An 18,887-nucleotide genomic window follows, 5' to 3' on the forward strand; every position below is an offset into this window, starting at 1 on the left:
ATTTAATTTGCAGTTTCACTCAGCACACACATCCAGGACCACCGGGGGCCACTTGAGTTGCTTTACGGGGCTGAGGTAACAAGACTTAGCCATTACTAACAGGCTTTTTGCAGCTGCCAAAGAACTCGGGGTCAGAGATCGGGTCCATGAGGTAGGAGCGAATGATATTGGCCCGTAAACCTTTCGGTGCTTCATTGGTCATTTTCACTCCATTCTGCAGCACAGACACGGGGAAATTTGGAGATGGGTAACTTGTCAGCCAAATTCGGAAATCTGGATGCGTTGTTTCTATGCTTAACTCCTGCAACAAAAACAAAAAGTCAGATATATAAGATACATAAAATGGAAGGAAAATCTCTGGATCATGTGGGCCAGAAGTGGGAGGAAACAGCTGTACAAAATAGGGGTTACTGCTGCAATTGAAGGCAAAAGCCTTAAAATCTAATACTGCCACTGAAAGGACATACGTCACTGGGAAGGCCCAGCGGGTTGCCACTCTCCCTGATACAATTAAAACACATGACCATAAAGTTTACAAAGGCATTACATAATTCAGAGTTGGCCATGACAAAGACTAAGACATTCAAAAAATCTTGTGTCTTCACTGCTGTTGCTGAAATATTTATAGAAATACTTCTCTGCCCCAGAGCCATATTAAGAATGATGTCCTCTTGCTGTAGCCAAGCTGTGAGAATAAGCCACACACTCAGATAAATCAATATTAAGCCAAGGAGGGATGAACAAAAAGGGGGAGGTTTGAAAGACAATAACTGGTGTATCCTGAAGCACTAAACCACACCATTATTAGTGATACTTGTTTATGGGGACAGTAAGGCCTGCTAGGAGGATAAAGGATGACAGAACGCTCATGACTGTTGTGAAGGCACTATCAGGCCTTGGAATAATATCACCGGGCTTTCCCTCTCTCCTGTTTCACTAACTCCTCCCAACTGTCCATGTCAGTCATATCTGTGCTTTTTAAATTGCAAATCTCTATCAGTAAAAAAAAATTTTGAGCATTCATGTGGTAAAGGGGTGGGTGGGGAGATTGGAAGGATGCTTTTTAATGAACAGTGAAGGTGCCATCCTTTTCTCCTGCTGGCTGGCCTATGCCTGGTGACTTAGATGGCATGACTCATGGGACTTTGGGTCAACTTCACTCATCATTGAAGGCAGCTCTTGTCTCTTGCATTGACTCTCTAATGGGTATATGATATGATTTGACAGGCCAAGAGAACAGCCCAGAGACAGAGGAACTGTGAGGAAACAGGCACAAACATAAAGCCTCTAATATAAGGCCCAAAGCATGAGAAGATGTTAGTAAGGCAAAAAATACTAAAGAAGTTTTTCAGATAGAAATAAGATTTATTATGGAGGCCTACATTCTCAAGAAAGCATGTTCTCCCAATGAACGTGAAAAAAAGGCCAAGTGGCTGGAGCACAGAAGTCAAGACAGAAATGCCTGAGAAGCAGGCAATGCTCAGATGAAGAAACCATGATGGGGGCATGAACGTTGTCTTCACACAATGGAAAGCCACGGAAAGGCTCTAAGCAGTGAAGCATTATTCATTCACAAGTTCAGTAATTATTGACTGATTATGTCCCATGAGCCAGGCATTATTCAAGGTGCTAGAGGTAAACCAGGGAACAAAAACAGTGCATGCTTACATTCTAGTGGGAGACAAACAAAGCAAAATGGTGACAAGTGGCATAAAGAACACCACAGTCTGCTCCTTAGCGTCAGGTGGATGTCTGGATAATGCAAGTTCTATCAGTTTAAGCCTGAAGGACTGTAAGTGAGGAGAGGGCTAGAGTCATGGGTAATTATTTGGACACATTTTTCTCTGTTGAAACCAAGTGCCAGGTTTTCTATTTACTCAGCTGAGCTACATGGGGTTTTCTTTCTGGAATCTCTGACCACAAAGAGAGGGAAGTATCATGACCCACTACAACAGGTGGGTGGGAGGAGTGCTCTTCTGGTTTCAGATTCAGCCTTTGTGGCAGAGTGACAGGCTGTGTGGGTGACAAGTGAATTTCAGAAAAGTTACATCCTGAAGCCTTCCAGTTTAGAGGGGCCACATGAATTTCCCCCGAAAAGCTTTTTTCATTGTTTTTGCTCCACTGCTGTAAAAAATTGCTTTCTATTTGCCCTGTGGTTTATTCTTATCTTTGAGGCTGTGCCTCTGGATGAAGGATATTTCTGACCCATGGGATGAGAACTCACCCTTAGTAGGAGGAATTAGGCAAGGCCTGGCCATGGGCTGTCCTCCCGCTCCCAACTTGAGCCCACCTCCCCTAAAATCCAGCCAGGCCACTAAACCTGCAACCCACAAATCACAGGACAGGAGTGGAGTTATTTAAATGGTATATGCATCACTAATTACACTGGGAGACTACCATCTCATCAAAATAAGCTTGCATTTTTACCTCGCAAACTTTCTCGAGGGTTGGCATCCAAGAGGTGGCAAGGTGACAATTCTGAAGAACAACCCATGTGCCTTCTTTGACAGCTTTTTCTAACATCTTCATTGCTATGGGCCCTTGGCCTTGACCAAGAGATAAAGAGCTAAGTTTTGTTCCTCCGTATCCCTGTATGAGGATAGTGAAGATGTCATTTAAAATCAAATTTTGAAGAAGAATCAATATTATCATCACAGGAAATGCTCATATTAAATACATTAAAATTTAATCATGCTGCATCCCTCAGAGTTCCCAAGCACACACAGCTCTAGAAAACTTTTCCTGATTAAGAAGCCAATAAACAGATACAACACAAGCCAGAGCATGAAGGAAACAGTCATGGCAACGAACAAAACATCCTGTAGGGTCTTTGATTGCTGAGATCAGAGGCAGAAAAAAGTTAAACAGACTTTCAATATGAGGAGATGGACCAGCCCTGCTACCATGCAGCAACTCCTAAAATTCAAAGCTGAAAACTATGAATAAAGAGATGAACTTACCCCAGTCTCCTCCAGATCTTTGAATAATTATATCTTAACTAATTTGGTTACTTGCATAAAGTTCAGGTAAAAATGCCTATAGCCTCTAATTTCCATTCAAGTTCATTTAAGGAAATCTGTGGGAATGTTTGCCTGGAATTCATTTCTCCTATATCCTTATTCATCTACACTTTTGGGAGATGGTGTCTGTGACTCCCATCTATTTCTAGAACAATTACCATCTGAATGCCACAGTAGAAGGGTCCTTGAGTTATGGGAGCAGTAGAGGAGAATGCCCTGTCTGAATAGCCACAGTTTATTGACACAAGCAGCTGAAAACAATAGAGTTTTAAGGTACCTGATCATCAGCAAATTTCAGAAGGGCAGCCATGGGATCCGCTCCAGGAGACAGTACGAATATCAGGGGTGCGCAGCAGTTACTGTCTGCAAATGCCTTGGAGAGATCAAATGGGGGTGGTTCAATGAATGCACGCCCCAATCTGTTGGTTATAAATTCTTGCAGCATTGGAATAACCTAGAAAGGGAAAAGAAAGGATTTGAAGGAATATTTGAAATCTGCCTAAAACCTTAAAAACTAATATTCAAAGGTATTTTATAACAAAAGACTGTCCATTTGTTTGTGTATTTGTAACCATTGATAAAGAGTCAAAGGCACAGTTGTCTTTTAGATGGAAAGTATACATTATTTAAACAATAAAAGGTGGGTGATATATATACATATACATATATACATATATATACCTTAAAAACAGTGTTGGTCCTGATGTGGATATATGTGCAGGTAAATGTGTGTATTGAGAAAGAGGGAGAGAGGGAAAGAAAGACTAAGTGTGTGAGGGTTGTGTGTGAGGGTTGGGAGACAAGAAACAGTGAAGGAATATCTTTACTTAAATATCTTTACTTAAATGTTTTTAATGTCTCCACAATTAGATTCATTCAAACACAGGAAGGTATGAATAACCAAGACATGGAACCAACCTCAATGTCCCTTGACAGATGAATGGATAAAGAAGATGTGGTAAATATCCACCCAAAACTATCACAACATTGTTAATCAGCTATGTTGTTGTTTTGTTCAGTTTCTAAGTTGTGTCTGACTCTTTGCAACCCCATGAACTATAGCACATCAGGCTTCTCTGTCCTTCACCATCTCCCTGAGTTTGCTCAAACTCATGTCCATTGAGTCAGTGATATCATCTAATCTCTTTTCCTCTGTCACCTCCTTCTCCTCTTGCCCTCAATTTTCCCCAGCATCAAGGTCTTTTCCAAGGAGTCAGCTCTTTGCATCAGGAGGCCAAAGTACTGGAGCTTCAGTTTCAGCATCAGTCCTTCCAATGAATATTCAGGACTGATTTCCTTTAGAATGGACTGGTTTGATCTTCTTGTAGTCCAAGGGACTCTCAAGAGTCTTGTCCAACACCACAGTTTGAAAGCATCAATTCTTTGGCACTCAGCCTTCTTTACGGTCAAACTCTCACATCCATACATTACTGGAAAAACCACAGCTTTGACTATATGGACGTTTGTCAGCAAAGTGATGCCTCTGCTTTTTAAAACACTGTCTAGGTTTGACACAGCTATTCTTCCAAGGAGCAAGTGTCTTTTAATTACATGGATGCAGTCACCATCCACATTGATTTTGGGGCCCCCCAAAAAGAAATCTGACACTGTTTCAGAATTTCCCCCATCTACTTTCCATGAAGTGGTAGGACCAGCTATGTTCCAATACAAAATTAAAACTTTTCAAAAAGATGTGGTACATATGTACAATGGAATACTATTCAGCTATAAAAAAGAATGGAGTAATGCCATTTGCAGCAACATGGAGGAGCCAGAGATTATCACACTAAGTGAAGTTGGAGAATGGCAAATATCATATGCTATCACTTACACGTGGAATCTAAAATACGATACAAGTAAACTTATTTACAAAACAGAAGCAGACTCACAAACATACAAAACATTGTTATGGTTATCAAAGAGGAAAGGAGGTGAGAGAGGGATAAATTAGTTCAGGATTAGCTGATACACACTGCTGTATATAAAACAGATAAACAACAAAATCCTACTCTATACCACAGGGAACTATATTCAATATCCTATAATAAACCATAATGAAAAAGAATCTGAAAATGAACATATATATATATATGTATAACTGAATCACTTTGGTGTATACCAAAAATCAATGCAATATTCTAAGTCAACTGTACATCAATACAAAATTTAAAACTACAGAAAGGTATAGAAGAGTAATAACAAATGTGTAAATGCCACAATGGCATGGATATACCTAAGGAGATTACTCATATATTGTTCCTATACAATAAAAATCTACTGAGTAAATGAATAAATTAGGATGTTCTCTTTTATGAAGGTGGGACTCTAACTATAGAAATTCTAAAAAATATTACTGAACAATAAATTCACCTATGCATAAAGTTTCTATTCCAAGGAAATTATTTCATGTTTCAGATATTTTGAATGGGAACAGATATCAAGCTGATGGTAGAAAACTGAAAATATCCTCACTTCCTGTCTCAGGCCTTGTCCTCGCCCTTTTCCCTATTATTCTTTTCCTATGGCTGTCTTTTCTCCCTAGGTTAAGAACAATAACAATTAACAAAGAAAAACAAAATAGTTTTTAATAACCTCTCTCCTCTCAAGGCTAACCTCTTCACTGAATTATAATTTTACAACAAATCGAAAGCACATGGCTTTTAAGTACATGGTTTCACTTTTAGGAAGTCTGAGCTCTGAGTGTTTCAGGCTGGGGTCATTCACTGAATTTGTGCAAACATGGCAGATGGGAAGTGAGTCCTCTCGTTGTACAGGAAGACCCAGTTAGGGGTGCTCAAATGATAATTTTCATTGTTTCATTTTTAACATTAAAACTGAATAAGATCATAGAAATTGTGGACTTGTGGATACAGTGGGAAAAGGAAAGGGTGGGACGAATTGAGAGTAGATTGACATATATACAGTACCCTGTGTAAAATAGCTAGCTAGCGGGAAGCTGCCGTATGACACAGAGAATTCAGATTGGTGTTCCGTGATGACCTAGAGGGGTGGGACGGGGGAAGGGAGGCTCAAGATAGGGGGAATATATGTATACTTATAGCTGACTCATGCTGTTATACAGCAAACACCAACACAACATTGTAAAGCAGTTGTGTGTGTGTGTGTGTGTGTTAGTCGTTCAGTCGTGTTCAGCTCTTTGTGACCCCATGAACTGTAGCCTGCCAGGCTCTTCTGTCCATGGAATTTTCTCCTCCAATTAAAAAAATTAAAACACAATAGTCAACACAAAAATTAAAAAACAAAAAAACAACTGAATGAGACCAGCTGTTCCCAAGACTAAACAGTAACTTCTGAGGCAAATGAAACTGCAAGCTATTCAATTTGGAAGGTGATGGAATTGGGTTTGCTTCTGCAATCTGATTATGCAAGTGTAAGAACTATAAAATAAAATCTGTCAGGAACAAAAATTACAGACTAATTTAGGAACCCATCTTCCCAAAGGCAGAAAAGAAGTTTGTGGTCTTCTATGTATGTTTTTCTGTGTCTTTCAAGTTCCTACAAGATTTATCTGAGGTTAGAGAAACATACTAGCTTATATTTGACAAGTTTCTTATTAAAAGCTGTTTAATTTGCTTTTTGTTTACAGTCCAGAAGGAGAAAACTGGCCAGAAGCTCTTCATTTTGTAAATGGGCTCAAAACATTCCATACCTCAGTATTTATACATCTGATATGCTTTTGTCAATAAAGCAGTATAAACTATTGAAATCCAAGGAAAGTGCAAACATTTCATTTTTCCTACTGGTGGTTTAGTGAAAATCTTTTACATTTTTCCAAACTACGGCATTAGAGAACCTAGCATTTGTGGCTGCTTACCATGGGATGGAGTCGGTTTTTGAAGGGAGAGCCGTGGAAAGGAGACAGAAAAAAACTATGGTGACAAATAATATATATTTTATATTAGAGACCAAACAATTACAGATTTCCCTAGTGGAGATATATATCTCATGACTTAGAGATAGCAAAGAAATAAAATCTATTTATGTAGTACTAGCCCAATTGTTGGGAGAAGGCAATGGCACCCCACTCCAGTACTGTTGCCTGGAAAAGCCCATGGATGGAGGAGCCTGGTGGGCTGCAGTCCATTGGGTCGCTAAGAGTCGGACACGACTAAGCGACTTCACTTTCACTTTCCCCTTTCATGCATTGGAGAAGGAAATGGCAACCCACTCCAGTGTTCTTGCCTGGAGAATCCCAGGGACGGGGGAGCCTGGTAGGCTGCAGTCCTGGTAGGCTGCAGTCGCACAGAGTCAGACACGACTGAAGTGACTTAGCACCAGCAGCAGCAGGCCAATTGTTAGCCTTATATAGCACTGTTCCTTTCTCTGGCATGCTAATACCATTTTTACTTTGGAAAATTATTCTTTTCAAAGCATAATACTATAGTCATATATCATTTTTAAATACATAGTTCCAAAATCAGTGATTTATGACTAGGAATTAAAGTACCTGGTAACAGCAAGATTGAAGGGTTTGAGATTGCAAGTAATAAAAGAGCATACTAATAATTATTTCTATATTAAGGATTGTAGGTATGATGGTTTAGATAATGGTAACTAGTTTCTTTACCATCTGACCCATGAAAGATGTCCAAAAAGTATTAGTCACTCAGTCATGTCTGACTCCTTTGTGATCCCATGAACAGTAGCCTTCCATGCACCTCTGTCCATGGGATTTCCTAGGCAAGAATACTGCTGCAGTGGGTAGCCATTCCCTTCTCCAGGAGATCTTCCCAACCCAGGGATCGAACCTAGGTCTCTTGCATTGCAGGTGGGTTCTTTACCATCTGAGCCACCAAGGAAATCTGATAATTATTTATATATTAAGGATTACAGGTATGATAGTATAGTAATTAATTAAATGGTAACTAGCTAACTTAGGATAAATTGAACTATGCTATAGTAGCAAACAGCTTCAAGATTTCAGTGGTTTAACACAACAAAAGCTTACCATCTCAGAAAAGTCATCTGAGTGTCCAGGCAACAAACTCTCCCTGCTCTGACTCAGCATTCCAGCCTGTTTATGGCACTTAAATATCAACATGTGATTCCACAATTTTGACGGCAAGAGGAATATTCTGGAGAATCTCACAATGATAGCTAAATGCTTCCACCCTGACACTTTTGTTCACATTTTACTGGCCAAAACAAGGTTAATGGCCACAATGCCCCCACCTCGAGTATACACAGGAGAGAACCAGGAATATTGCTGAGAAGTATTAATGTTTACACTCTTCCACCTATGCAAAGGAAACTCTAGAGGAGACATGTAAACATATAAGAAAAAGTTATAACACACAGTGCTAAAGCATTCTGCAGAGGAGTTAACAGAGTTAAGAGAAGTAGGACTGTAAGATTAATCTCGACTGATTCAAAAAATGAACAAAAGTCCCTCAGCTTGAATATCTAAATTTCCCAGCTCCCTCATACTCACTTGAAAAAGATAGTGACTATGGAAAATAATATTTGATCTATTTGGTACTCAATGTATTTTCAGATTAAAATGTCAAATTTTTAAAAACAAACTGGGGAAAAGAAATTTATAGATGAAACTGCTGCAGTTAGGAAACAGCTCATTAATCACTTTTAACTAAACAATATAGACTACGATCAGAAACTTCTCTGTCAAATATTGAGGGAAGAAGGTTAATGGTACACAAAGAGCCATTTAGTGTAACAGTTTTTATCTTAGAAAACAAAGTAAAAAAATCTTTGAAAATTAAAAAAATGTTTTAAAGGAAGAAGTCATATTAGACAAGAGTTTGAACTATTTCATATTCTTTCATATTTAATATTTGCAGTGAAAACTTCTGAGGCTTAACACTAATAGTTTCAGTGAAGATTCATTTTTAAAAGGGCCCCCAAGCTGCAGTTAAATAATGATCAACAATGAGAACTATTTCCAACATCTAAAAGCTGGGCAGCACTATGACATTCAGGGACCCTTGGCACATTGTGGACCCCTTCTTCCATCAATAAATAGAAAAAATGTACGTTTCAACTGTTTTTGTATAATTAAAATATAACAGACTGGTATATTTTCTCATTTTACTTTCATGAACTCCTAAGAGTATCATGGACCCGAGGTTCTATGCTTAATGGATACTCTGGCCCTGGCTAAGGCCACACTGCCAATTCAAGAAAGAATGACAAGTGTTCATCGAACAGACCCTGACCTACAGAGGAAAGAATGCCTCTATCTTGTATTATCACTGATGTGTAGAAAATTTTTTTAAAAAATAAAGACTGTCTTCATCATACAAGTGTTGATCTTTCTATTGCTGTTAGAATGGAAGCATTATCTTATATCCTTAGCAACTCAAATTGTGAATACAGTAAATTTTGAAGTAATTATGTATACTTTTACTCGAGTAGTAACAGTGGACAATTAGAATATATTTTCAGTTTTTCTTCCAACATTCCCAATGTCTACAGGTCCTCAGAATTATGTGGATATCTCTGTGGATACGTGTCTTTACACTTAAGTGAATAGTTTGTTTTTTTAAATAGAGTTTAATAATACAAATGAGGACATCAGTGAGTGCTCTCATTTGTTGATATGACAGGTCAGCTGATCCACTGGTTATATAATTTATTACTTAAAGAAATGAAAATTAATAGTGTTGACATTTTCCTTTGTGGTAAGCGATTATGAACATCTTAAAAACAATATTCTACTAGCTTTCCAAAAGCCAATAAAGAACTATGTACAGGATAGCATTTGAGGAAACAGAAGGTGTAGTAAATCAGCTTCATGTAAACAACATTGACCAATTTCATCAAAACAGTAAGAACAAAAATGTAAAGGAAGTAGATTGTCCATTCCCTTCTCCAGGGATAACAGGAAGAGCTGTAACATAAATAAACTATTAAACATAATCTGGTTAATTACTAATTTAATACAGTTATAATAAATATACACTTTTTACAAAATGACTGCATTAGAGGGAATTGGGGTTATTTCCTGCAGACTCCTTTACCACCCCACCCCCAAGGATTACTTAAGGAAACACATGTTTGTCTGGTATGTGGAGCTAGGAAGGTCTGGAATTCACTGAGCAGCTTCCAAAGACAGCATTTACCTTGTCCGGCCTCAAGCAACGAATGATAAGCATCCGTTGAAACTCACTCATTTTATCTTCCCAATCGTCAGGAAAAACCTCATGATGTGGTTCCTAAAATGACAGTGGATATAATTCAATATTATTTGGAAGACTTAATAAAACCCCCAAAACCCAGTATTTTGACTTTTAAATTGAGTTTAAAGAAAACATAAAATGATTAAATGAAATTAAGAATGCTAATGTAAATTTTATTAGGTTGGGGCAAAGCTATGAAATAATAAATAAAAAGAAAATTTTAACTGCCACATAAAATCAAAACTAAGACATTAAATAAGTAGGTTAGTGTCAATATGAACATTAATCAATAGCACAAATGCTTCCTGTTACTACAATAAATGTGCATTAGGAGAATTTTTCCCATTATTTCTCCAAAGGCATTTCAAACCCTGCCAACTAACTACTCTCATTTAGTTCAGTTCAGTCGCTCCATCGTGTCTGACTCGGTGACTCCATGAAAAGCAGCACGCCAGGCCTCCCTGTCCATCACCAACTCCCGGAGTTTACCCAAACTCATGTTCATTGAGTTGGTGATGCCATCCAGCCATCTCATCCTCTGTCGTCCCCTTCTCCTCCTGCCCTCAATCTTTCCCAGCATCAGGGGCTTTTCAAATGAGTCAGCTCTTCGCATCAGGTGGCCAAAGTATTGGAGTTTCAGCTTCAGCATCAGTCCCTCCAATGAAGACCCAGGACTGAACTCCTTTAGAATGGACTGGTTGGATCTCCTTGCAGTCCAAGGGACTCCCAAGAGTCTTCTCCAACACCACAATTCAAAAGCATCAATTCTTCAGCTCTCAGCTTTCTTTATAGTCCAACTCAAACATCCATACATGACCACTGGAAAAACCATAGCCTTGACTAGACGGACCTCTGTTGTCAAAGTAATGTCTCTGCTTTTGAATATGCTGTCTAGGTTGGTCATAACTTTCCTTCCAAGGAGTAAGCGTCTTTTAATTTCATGTCTGCAATCACCATCTGTAGTGATTTTGGAGACCAGAAAAATAAAGTCAGCCACTGTTTCCACTGTTTGCCCATCTATTTGCTATGAAGTGATGGGACCGGATGCCATGATCTTAGTTTTTTGAATGTTGAGTTTTAAGCCAACTTTTTCACTCTCCTCTTTCACTTTCATCAAGAGGCTCTTTAGTTCTTCACTTTCTGCCATAAGGGTGGTGTCATCTGCACATCTAAGGTTATTGATATTTCTCCTGACAATCTTGATTCCAGCTTGTGCTTCTTTCAGCCCAGCATTTCTCATGGTGTACTCTGCATGTAAATTAAATAAGCAGGGTGACAATATACAGCCTTGACGTACTCCTTTTCCTATTTGGAAACAGTTTGTTCTTCCATGTCCAGTTCAAACTGTTGCTTCCTGACTTGTATACAGGTTTCTCAAGAGGCAGGTCAGGTGGTCTGGTATCCCCATCTCTTTCAGAATTTTCCCCAGTTTATTGTGATCCATACAGTCAAAGGCTTTGGCATAGTCAATAAAGCAGAAATAGATGTTTTTCTGGAACTCTCTTGCTTTTTTGATGATCCAGTGGATGTTGACAATTTGATCTCTGGTTCCTCTGCCTTTTCTAAATCCAGCTTGAACATCTGGAAGTTCATGGTTCATGTATTGCTGAAGCCTGGTTTGGGGAATTTTGAGCATTACTTTACTAGCGTGTGAGATAAGTGCAATTATGCGGTAGTTTGAGCATTCTTTGGCATTGCCTTTCTTTGGGATTGGAATGAAAACTGACCTTTTCCAGCCCTGTGGCCACTGCTGAGTTTTCCAGATTTGCTGGCATATTGAGGGCAGCACTTTCACAGCATCATCTTTCAGCATTTGAAATAGCTCAACTGAAATTTCATCACATCCACTAGCTTTGTTCGTAGTGATGCTTCCTAAGGCCACCTTACTTCACATTCCAGGATGTCCAGCTCTAGGTGAGTGTGAGTGATCACATCTTCGTGATTATCTGGGTCGTGAAGATCTTTTTTGTACAGTTCTTCTGTGTATTCTTGCCACCTCTTCTTAATATCTTCTGCTTCTGCTAGGTCCGTACCATTTCTGTCCTTTATTGAGCTCATCTTTGCATGAAATGTTCCCTTGGTATCTCTAATTTTCTTGAAGAGATCTCTAGTCTTTCCCATTCTATTGGTTTCCTCTATTTCTTTGCATTGATCCTTGAGGAAGGCTTTCTTATCTCTCCTTGCTATTCTTTGGAACTCTGCATTCAAATGGGTATATCTGTAAGGCGTCCTCAGACAGCCATTTTGCTTTTTTGCATTTCTTTTTCTTGGGGATGGTCTTGCTCCCTGTCTCCTGTACAATGTCACGAACCTCTGTCCATAGTTCATCAGGCACTCTGTCTATCAGATCTAGTCCCTTAAATCTATTTCTCACTTCCACTGTATAGTTATAAAGGATTTGATTTAGGTCATACCTGAATGGTCTAGTGGTTTTCTCCACTTTCTTTAATTTAAGTCTGAATTTGGCAATAAGGAGTTCATGATCTGAGCCACAGTCAGCTCCCGGTCAATATCACAGTAATCCAAGTCTATGCCCCAGCCAGTAATGCTGAAGAAGCTTAAGTTGAATGGTTCTATGAAGACCTACAAGACCTTCTAGAACTAACACCCAAAAAAGATGTCCTTTTCATTATAGGGGACTAGAATGCAAAAGTAGGAAGTCAAGAAACACCTGGAGTAACAGGCAAATTTGGCCTTGGAGTGCAGAATGAAGCAGGGCAAAGGTTAACAGAGTTCTGCCAAGAGAACACACTGGTCATAGCAAACACCCTCTTCCAAAAACACAAGAGAAGACTCTATACATGGACATCACCAGATGGTCAACACCGAAATCAGAGTGATTATATCCTTTGCAGCCAAAGATGGAGAAGCTCTATATAGTCAGCAAAAACTACTCTCATTATCTATTACAAAAATAAACATTTATTGCAAACAACAAAGGCTATGCATTACTTTTTATTTTGATAAATTTTGATACCTTTTCAAGAAAGGAATATTTTCAAATGTGTATAATAAGGAAGGGGCTTCCCAGGTGGCACAGTGGTAAAGAATCCACCTGCCAATACAGGTGACTCAAGAGACTCAAGTCGGATCCCTGGATTAGGAAGATTCCCTGGAGTAGGAAATAGCAACTTGTTCCAGTATTCCTGCCTAGAAAATTCCAAGGACAGAGGAGCCTGGCAGGCTACAGTCCATGAGGTTGCAGAGTTAGACGCGACTGAGCACATGCATGTTCCTTCCCCTTCCCCCCGCCACACACACAATGTAAAGAAGCAGCCAAAGAATGTTATTACAAATATGCAAGAAGAGATGTATCAAGATCCCAAGAGGAGGAACACACATGGGAAAATAAGACCCTTGTGTTTTTGAAACAGCTGGGAAAGCTATAGTATCTCAGGTCAGAAATCTCCATGCTTCAGCATAGGGAAATTTCTATTTAAACTAGACTCAACTACATACAAAAACATATTTGCCTCTGGAAAAAGTATTTTTATTATTAACAAGGATCAATCCAAAAGAGATCCAAACCAAAATATTTAAATTCATGTGCAGACACATTCTATCATGTATAGTACAATAAACAGGTCACCAAAGTGTTCTCTACGCATCCTGCTTTTTCTCCCCTCCAACCCCCACCCCCCAAAAGAACTGTTGCATATTAAGCCCAAGGAAAGAAAAATATCAAAAAAGTAGAAACACTAGAAAAAATTAACCGGGAATCACAATGTTAGCCCTTGTGCTAAGGAAAAAAGTGAAGGAAGGCAACAATTTGTTTATATTCCAGAAGGGAAACTGAGCATCATGGCATATGTTAGCTACAGTAATCTCCAACTAGCAAGATCAGGTCTCATGAAAATTATTTGGGAACTATTATTTTTTCCCTCTCATCAAATGACAAAAATATTTATTAGTTTGTGCCCTGTGTTCAGAAAATCTAAACAAAACCTGTTCTATAAAATTTTAAGTCATCTGCCATTATGACTGCCAAAGTCTAAGTTGATAATAAAAACCTGGCATGAAAATCCAAAAAGAATACTTTTAAGGACCATGCAACTTTTTTGCATCTTTACAGATTCCATGGAATTTAAAGAGAAGTACAAACAGTACCAATTAGAAAGTGGGGATAGCCTAATCGAAACATTATATTTGACGAGCTGTTTAATGCTTACTTACAGACAAGAATAAATTATTTGACATTATTTTCTCCATTTAAAAACTGTGAAACAAGCAAGAGAGTTAAAAGCATACCAAACTGTCATATACTTTTTTCCATCCATCCTTTAAGCGCATAAACTCCCGACGAATGTTTTTGAAGGCAGACAAATCGTCCAGTCGACATATTTCATCCCAAGATTTTTGAGGAAGCCATGTACAAGGGTTGGCATGAGGATTATCCAGGCCAATGCCACCAGTTAACAGAAATCTCCACTCAGCTTTATTAATCTTTGGAAAACAAAGTAGCGTGAAGAGTCAGAAATGAGTTTATCATATACACAGGTAACTTACAACCATTTAAAAAAAATTGACTGATTTTCAAGTTTCAAATATTCCCCCATAAAATTCTAGTTATTGGTATAGGTCAGTATTGATTCATAAGAAATCAATGTATTCATTATAACTAGTTTTCAAAATAGTTCCATTTTAGAGAGCTACTTGTTGATAATTTTCCTCCAGAATTTCTGATCTAAACATGGAAATCTGAATTTTATTCTTTTTTAATATATGCCTTCCAAAATGACTGCTAAGAGTTTTATTGTCTGTAAAAGTTGTGGGAAGACAGAAAGCCATGTATCTGCCATGTTTTCAATTATTTTCTATAAAATATAATGAGTTACTGCTATGAAATTTTTGCAAGAAATACTAAAATGTTTCTTCAAAATTCAACTAATACTTCACCATATGAACTTAATAAAGCTTAAACACATGTGTATAAAATAATGAATTTACACACCTCTCTTCCATTCTTAAAGCGCTTCCCATATTTTAAGTAAACAGATTTGAAACATAGCTAAAATTACTGAATGGTATTGTTAAGCCCAATGGTTAGCTTTGACAAACTTGCAAAAGTTCCTAAAAACATGACCATTTATCCTATTACTTGGGATACATATATCAATACATTTAGTAAGTTTATATGCATCCTTATATATGAGATTCTGACAGAAACTATTTTAAGCTAAACCATACAAAAATTTAAGTAGTAATAGTTACATAAGGAATTCTGCTTAATTTATTTTTCACCTCTGTGAAATTCAGTCTAGTTGTGATATCTTGCCTTCACTATAATAATTGCTAACTATTAACAATCCTTTTTTTATATATTCCCACACAAATTCATAAATTAATGAATTCACATTAATACTTTCTCCCCATAAATTAAAACAGTACTGACCAATCGCTCATGTATCAGCAGATTTACAGTTAGACAAAAGGAAAAAAGTAGTTTATCCTTTTCAAAGAGGGATCGGCAGACATTAACATAAAGGGAATAAGTGAAGTGATCCTTGAGAATTTGAAGCCTAAGGGTCAACAGAAAGAAAAATAAATAAATAAAAATGCATTATTCTCTCAAAAAATGTTCTTGGGGAGACCTATTATAAACCATTTAGATGTGTGTTTTTCTAATAAACTTTCTGTTTAATTATTCCCAGAACAAATCAAGGATTCTCATTAACTGGGGGCACCAATTTGAGAGTTACACAATGTAGGAATACTTCAGTAGAATTGCATTTTTACCATCAACTGACTTTTTTTTTTACAAAACTTAATCTTCCTTTTGGAAAAAAGGTCAATGCATGGTATATTAATCTATTACATTTAACAGTTTTTGGACTATTTAAAACTATAAAACATTTCTTGGGGTAAAACTGGATTTCCATATTTCATAAACTTTTACATATGTTCTATATGATATATTATTATAAATGAACAGACTAAAGTTAATAGTTTCTTTATTAAATTAAGTTTAGAAGAGGGCTACTCTGTTTATAAATCCATAAAAGCTGGACTAATAATACAACTCGATAAACTACATTTTTATTTACCACATAGACAAGTCATAGAAATATGAATAACCACAATATTTGCAACTAACAACATCCTAGTAAATACTAACTTGTGTGATTGGTATTCATAGTAAGCCTTAACATGAGAAAAATTATTATTTTCAATGCTGATGTGTGATACAGTGTTTAAGGTATTCATGCTCCCTCTGATGAATTTGTTCATTTGAATAACCTTACAGAAAAGGAATTTATATCAGGAATCTGAAAGAAGTGAACACATTTGTTCTAATTTGGGGATTTAGCCAAAGGAAAAAATTGATGATGGTGACATTTATATTTATTACTGTGTTATTTATAATACAAAAGCTGGAGACTACTTGCAAATCTTACAATAAGAAAATTATGAAGAAAATTATGGTGCATTCATTAAAAATATATTGTACAGCTGCTAAAAATTATATTTCAAAAGAATATTTAATAACATGGGAAAATTATCTTGACAGAAGTAGAAGGGAAAGAAAAATTTCTGTGTGTGCACACAGGCATATGTGATCTTGCATGTATTTTTGAGAGTGAGAGTCAGAGAGATTGATTTCAGTGTGGTTCCTGTAATAAAGTTATATTCTAGTTAGATTTTTGTTTCTGTATCTTTTTGCTACGGTTATTTATTTTCCATAATAAATTCGAATGCATTAAAATTTTATAAAGACAGATGATTCCAATTATTATGGTTATTTCATAGTATATACATAATATTTATATATTTAGTTATAACATATGTTTGGTATTATTAAACAATAATTATTATGAATAGTAACTATCAGAATACAAACAAAAAAAGATATTTTTATCTCTCATGAAAGAAAATTAGAAATAATTTTAGACCAATATTAAGATTCTCCAACAATTTAGTAGTCTACTGTTAATAGTCATATCCTTCCTATGCTTTTGTTTTAGCTATAAACTAATCATTGCCCAGAGACCACAGGTTATCTAATGTTTTTTTGTCCAGCTTTATTGAGGTATGATTGATAAGTAAAAATTGTACATATTTAATAGATTATCTGATGTTTATCAATGATTGACAAATAAAAAAATGATTTCTATGAGAACTCTAATTTCTGAATGAGATCTTGCTTCCTCCTACTTTTTACTTAAAAATAAAAAAAGGAAGATTAAACAAGATTACTAGTAGAGTCTCCCTTGTGGTAGCCATTTTGGAATTCTATTTGGCAATATTTATTAAAATGAAACATATATATACTCTGTTATGATTAATTCCACTCCTGGATATGTACTTACCAGATAAATGTACATACAAAAGCCACATACAAGAGTGTACAAGACAGCAAAAATTCATAACAGCTCCAAACTGGAAGCTACCCAAATGTCCTCAGCAGTAGGATGAATGAAAAATTTGTGGTACAGTGAAAGGACAAATAAAAATAAGAGGCCCAATCTTTTTATACTGAAAATGTTAAGATGAGATTTCCCTCTCCTCTTTTTCCTTAGAGCATTTACTTTTGAAAGTTTAAAATTATAAGTACCTTCTCTTTGAAATATTGCTAGGCTTTTTGTCAACTTTTGACCCAGGAATGTCCCTTCTGAAGATCTGAGAGCTATTTTCATGGGCTAACTTCATGGGCACCTGACTCTGAGCTGCCAAACTGCATCCTATCATAAAGATAAGACATTTGTTTTTCCTCTGGATGAAGCCAGTTTGCTAAAGTCAGGAAAGTTAGATTTCTGTCTTTGTACTCTCTTAGTGGACTGCTGCTGGTGGTGCAGATCACATTCTAATTTAATACTTAATCAGTAAAAAATTGTTTTCTTTCTGAACTACTTTGTGGAGAAATTTTCTGGATTGGGAGAAGATTTGCTTTTACACTTCCCCAACAATATAGAAGCATAGGGAATGCATCCATATTTAACAATAAAAGTGAATAAACCACTTCTTTGCACTGTGCAAAAATATAAATTTCACAAACACAATGTTAAGTGCAAGATGTCAGATAAAAAAGAGCACAGACCATGTAATTCCATTTAAATAGCATTCTAAATTAGGCAACACTCATCTCTAGCATTGAAAAGTCAGGACAGTGATTACCTGGGGGGATGTGGGTTATAGTGACTAGAAGGGGACACGGAGTGGTTTCTGGGCCGTTGATAATGTCCTATGTCTTGACCTGGGTGTTAGTTACACAGGTGTGCTCACATAAAATTTTATTTTGCAAATGCTTCTGATTTCTGCATGTTTCTCTATGTATAGTAATAACTTCAAAGTTTTCAAATGTACTTTTTAATATTTACTCTTTGGTTCCAGAATTATATTTTTAAGATCACTGTAGTCATAAATATGATTTTCATTGTTTCCAAATGAAAGGATTTTAACTAAAAAGAAAAAGGCACATTTTGTTTTCTGGACTTCATTCAAATCTTACATCTGGGTAAAAGAATTTGATTTTCTATAAATTGTAAGGGGTTATATTATAGTTATGAAGAAAGAGATATCATATCTGTGAGTAAATACTAATTTCATATAAATGAGATAGTAAAGGAACCAGTAACTATTTTTAAAGTCTAAAATTGTCCAAATTTATAAAACTTATATACAAAATAGGTCTTTAAGAGAAAAATCAGTTTTTCTCTAGACTCCAACAGATTTTAAATTAATTAAAATGATAATACTCTGGTAGTCTTGTTTT

At 36.6% G+C, this 18,887-nt stretch overlaps 1 protein-coding gene across 8 annotated transcripts in view; it reads right to left on the bottom strand.

The window, feature by feature from the left end:
- DNAH7 (dynein axonemal heavy chain 7) overlaps positions 1–18,887 on the bottom strand; it is a 257,248-nt gene that overhangs the window by 35,845 nt on the left and 202,516 nt on the right. For all 8 annotated transcript variants that reach the window (XM_019974246.2, XM_019974250.2, XM_019974240.2 and 5 more), the window contains 6 exons: positions 15,570–15,696; positions 14,426–14,620; positions 10,121–10,213; positions 3,298–3,474; positions 2,428–2,589; positions 101–301 (listed from right to left, as the gene is read on the bottom strand). In XM_019974246.2, the coding sequence (XP_019829805.2) occupies positions 101–301; positions 2,428–2,589; positions 3,298–3,474; positions 10,121–10,213; positions 14,426–14,620; positions 15,570–15,696 (955 nt within the window). The remainder of the gene's footprint in view (positions 1–100; positions 302–2,427; positions 2,590–3,297; positions 3,475–10,120; positions 10,214–14,425; positions 14,621–15,569; positions 15,697–18,887) is intronic.

The sequence above is a fragment of the Bos indicus genome, chromosome 2 (genome assembly GCF_029378745.1).
Source record: "Bos indicus isolate NIAB-ARS_2022 breed Sahiwal x Tharparkar chromosome 2, NIAB-ARS_B.indTharparkar_mat_pri_1.0, whole genome shotgun sequence".
Lineage (NCBI taxonomy): Eukaryota > Metazoa > Chordata > Mammalia > Artiodactyla > Bovidae > Bos > Bos indicus.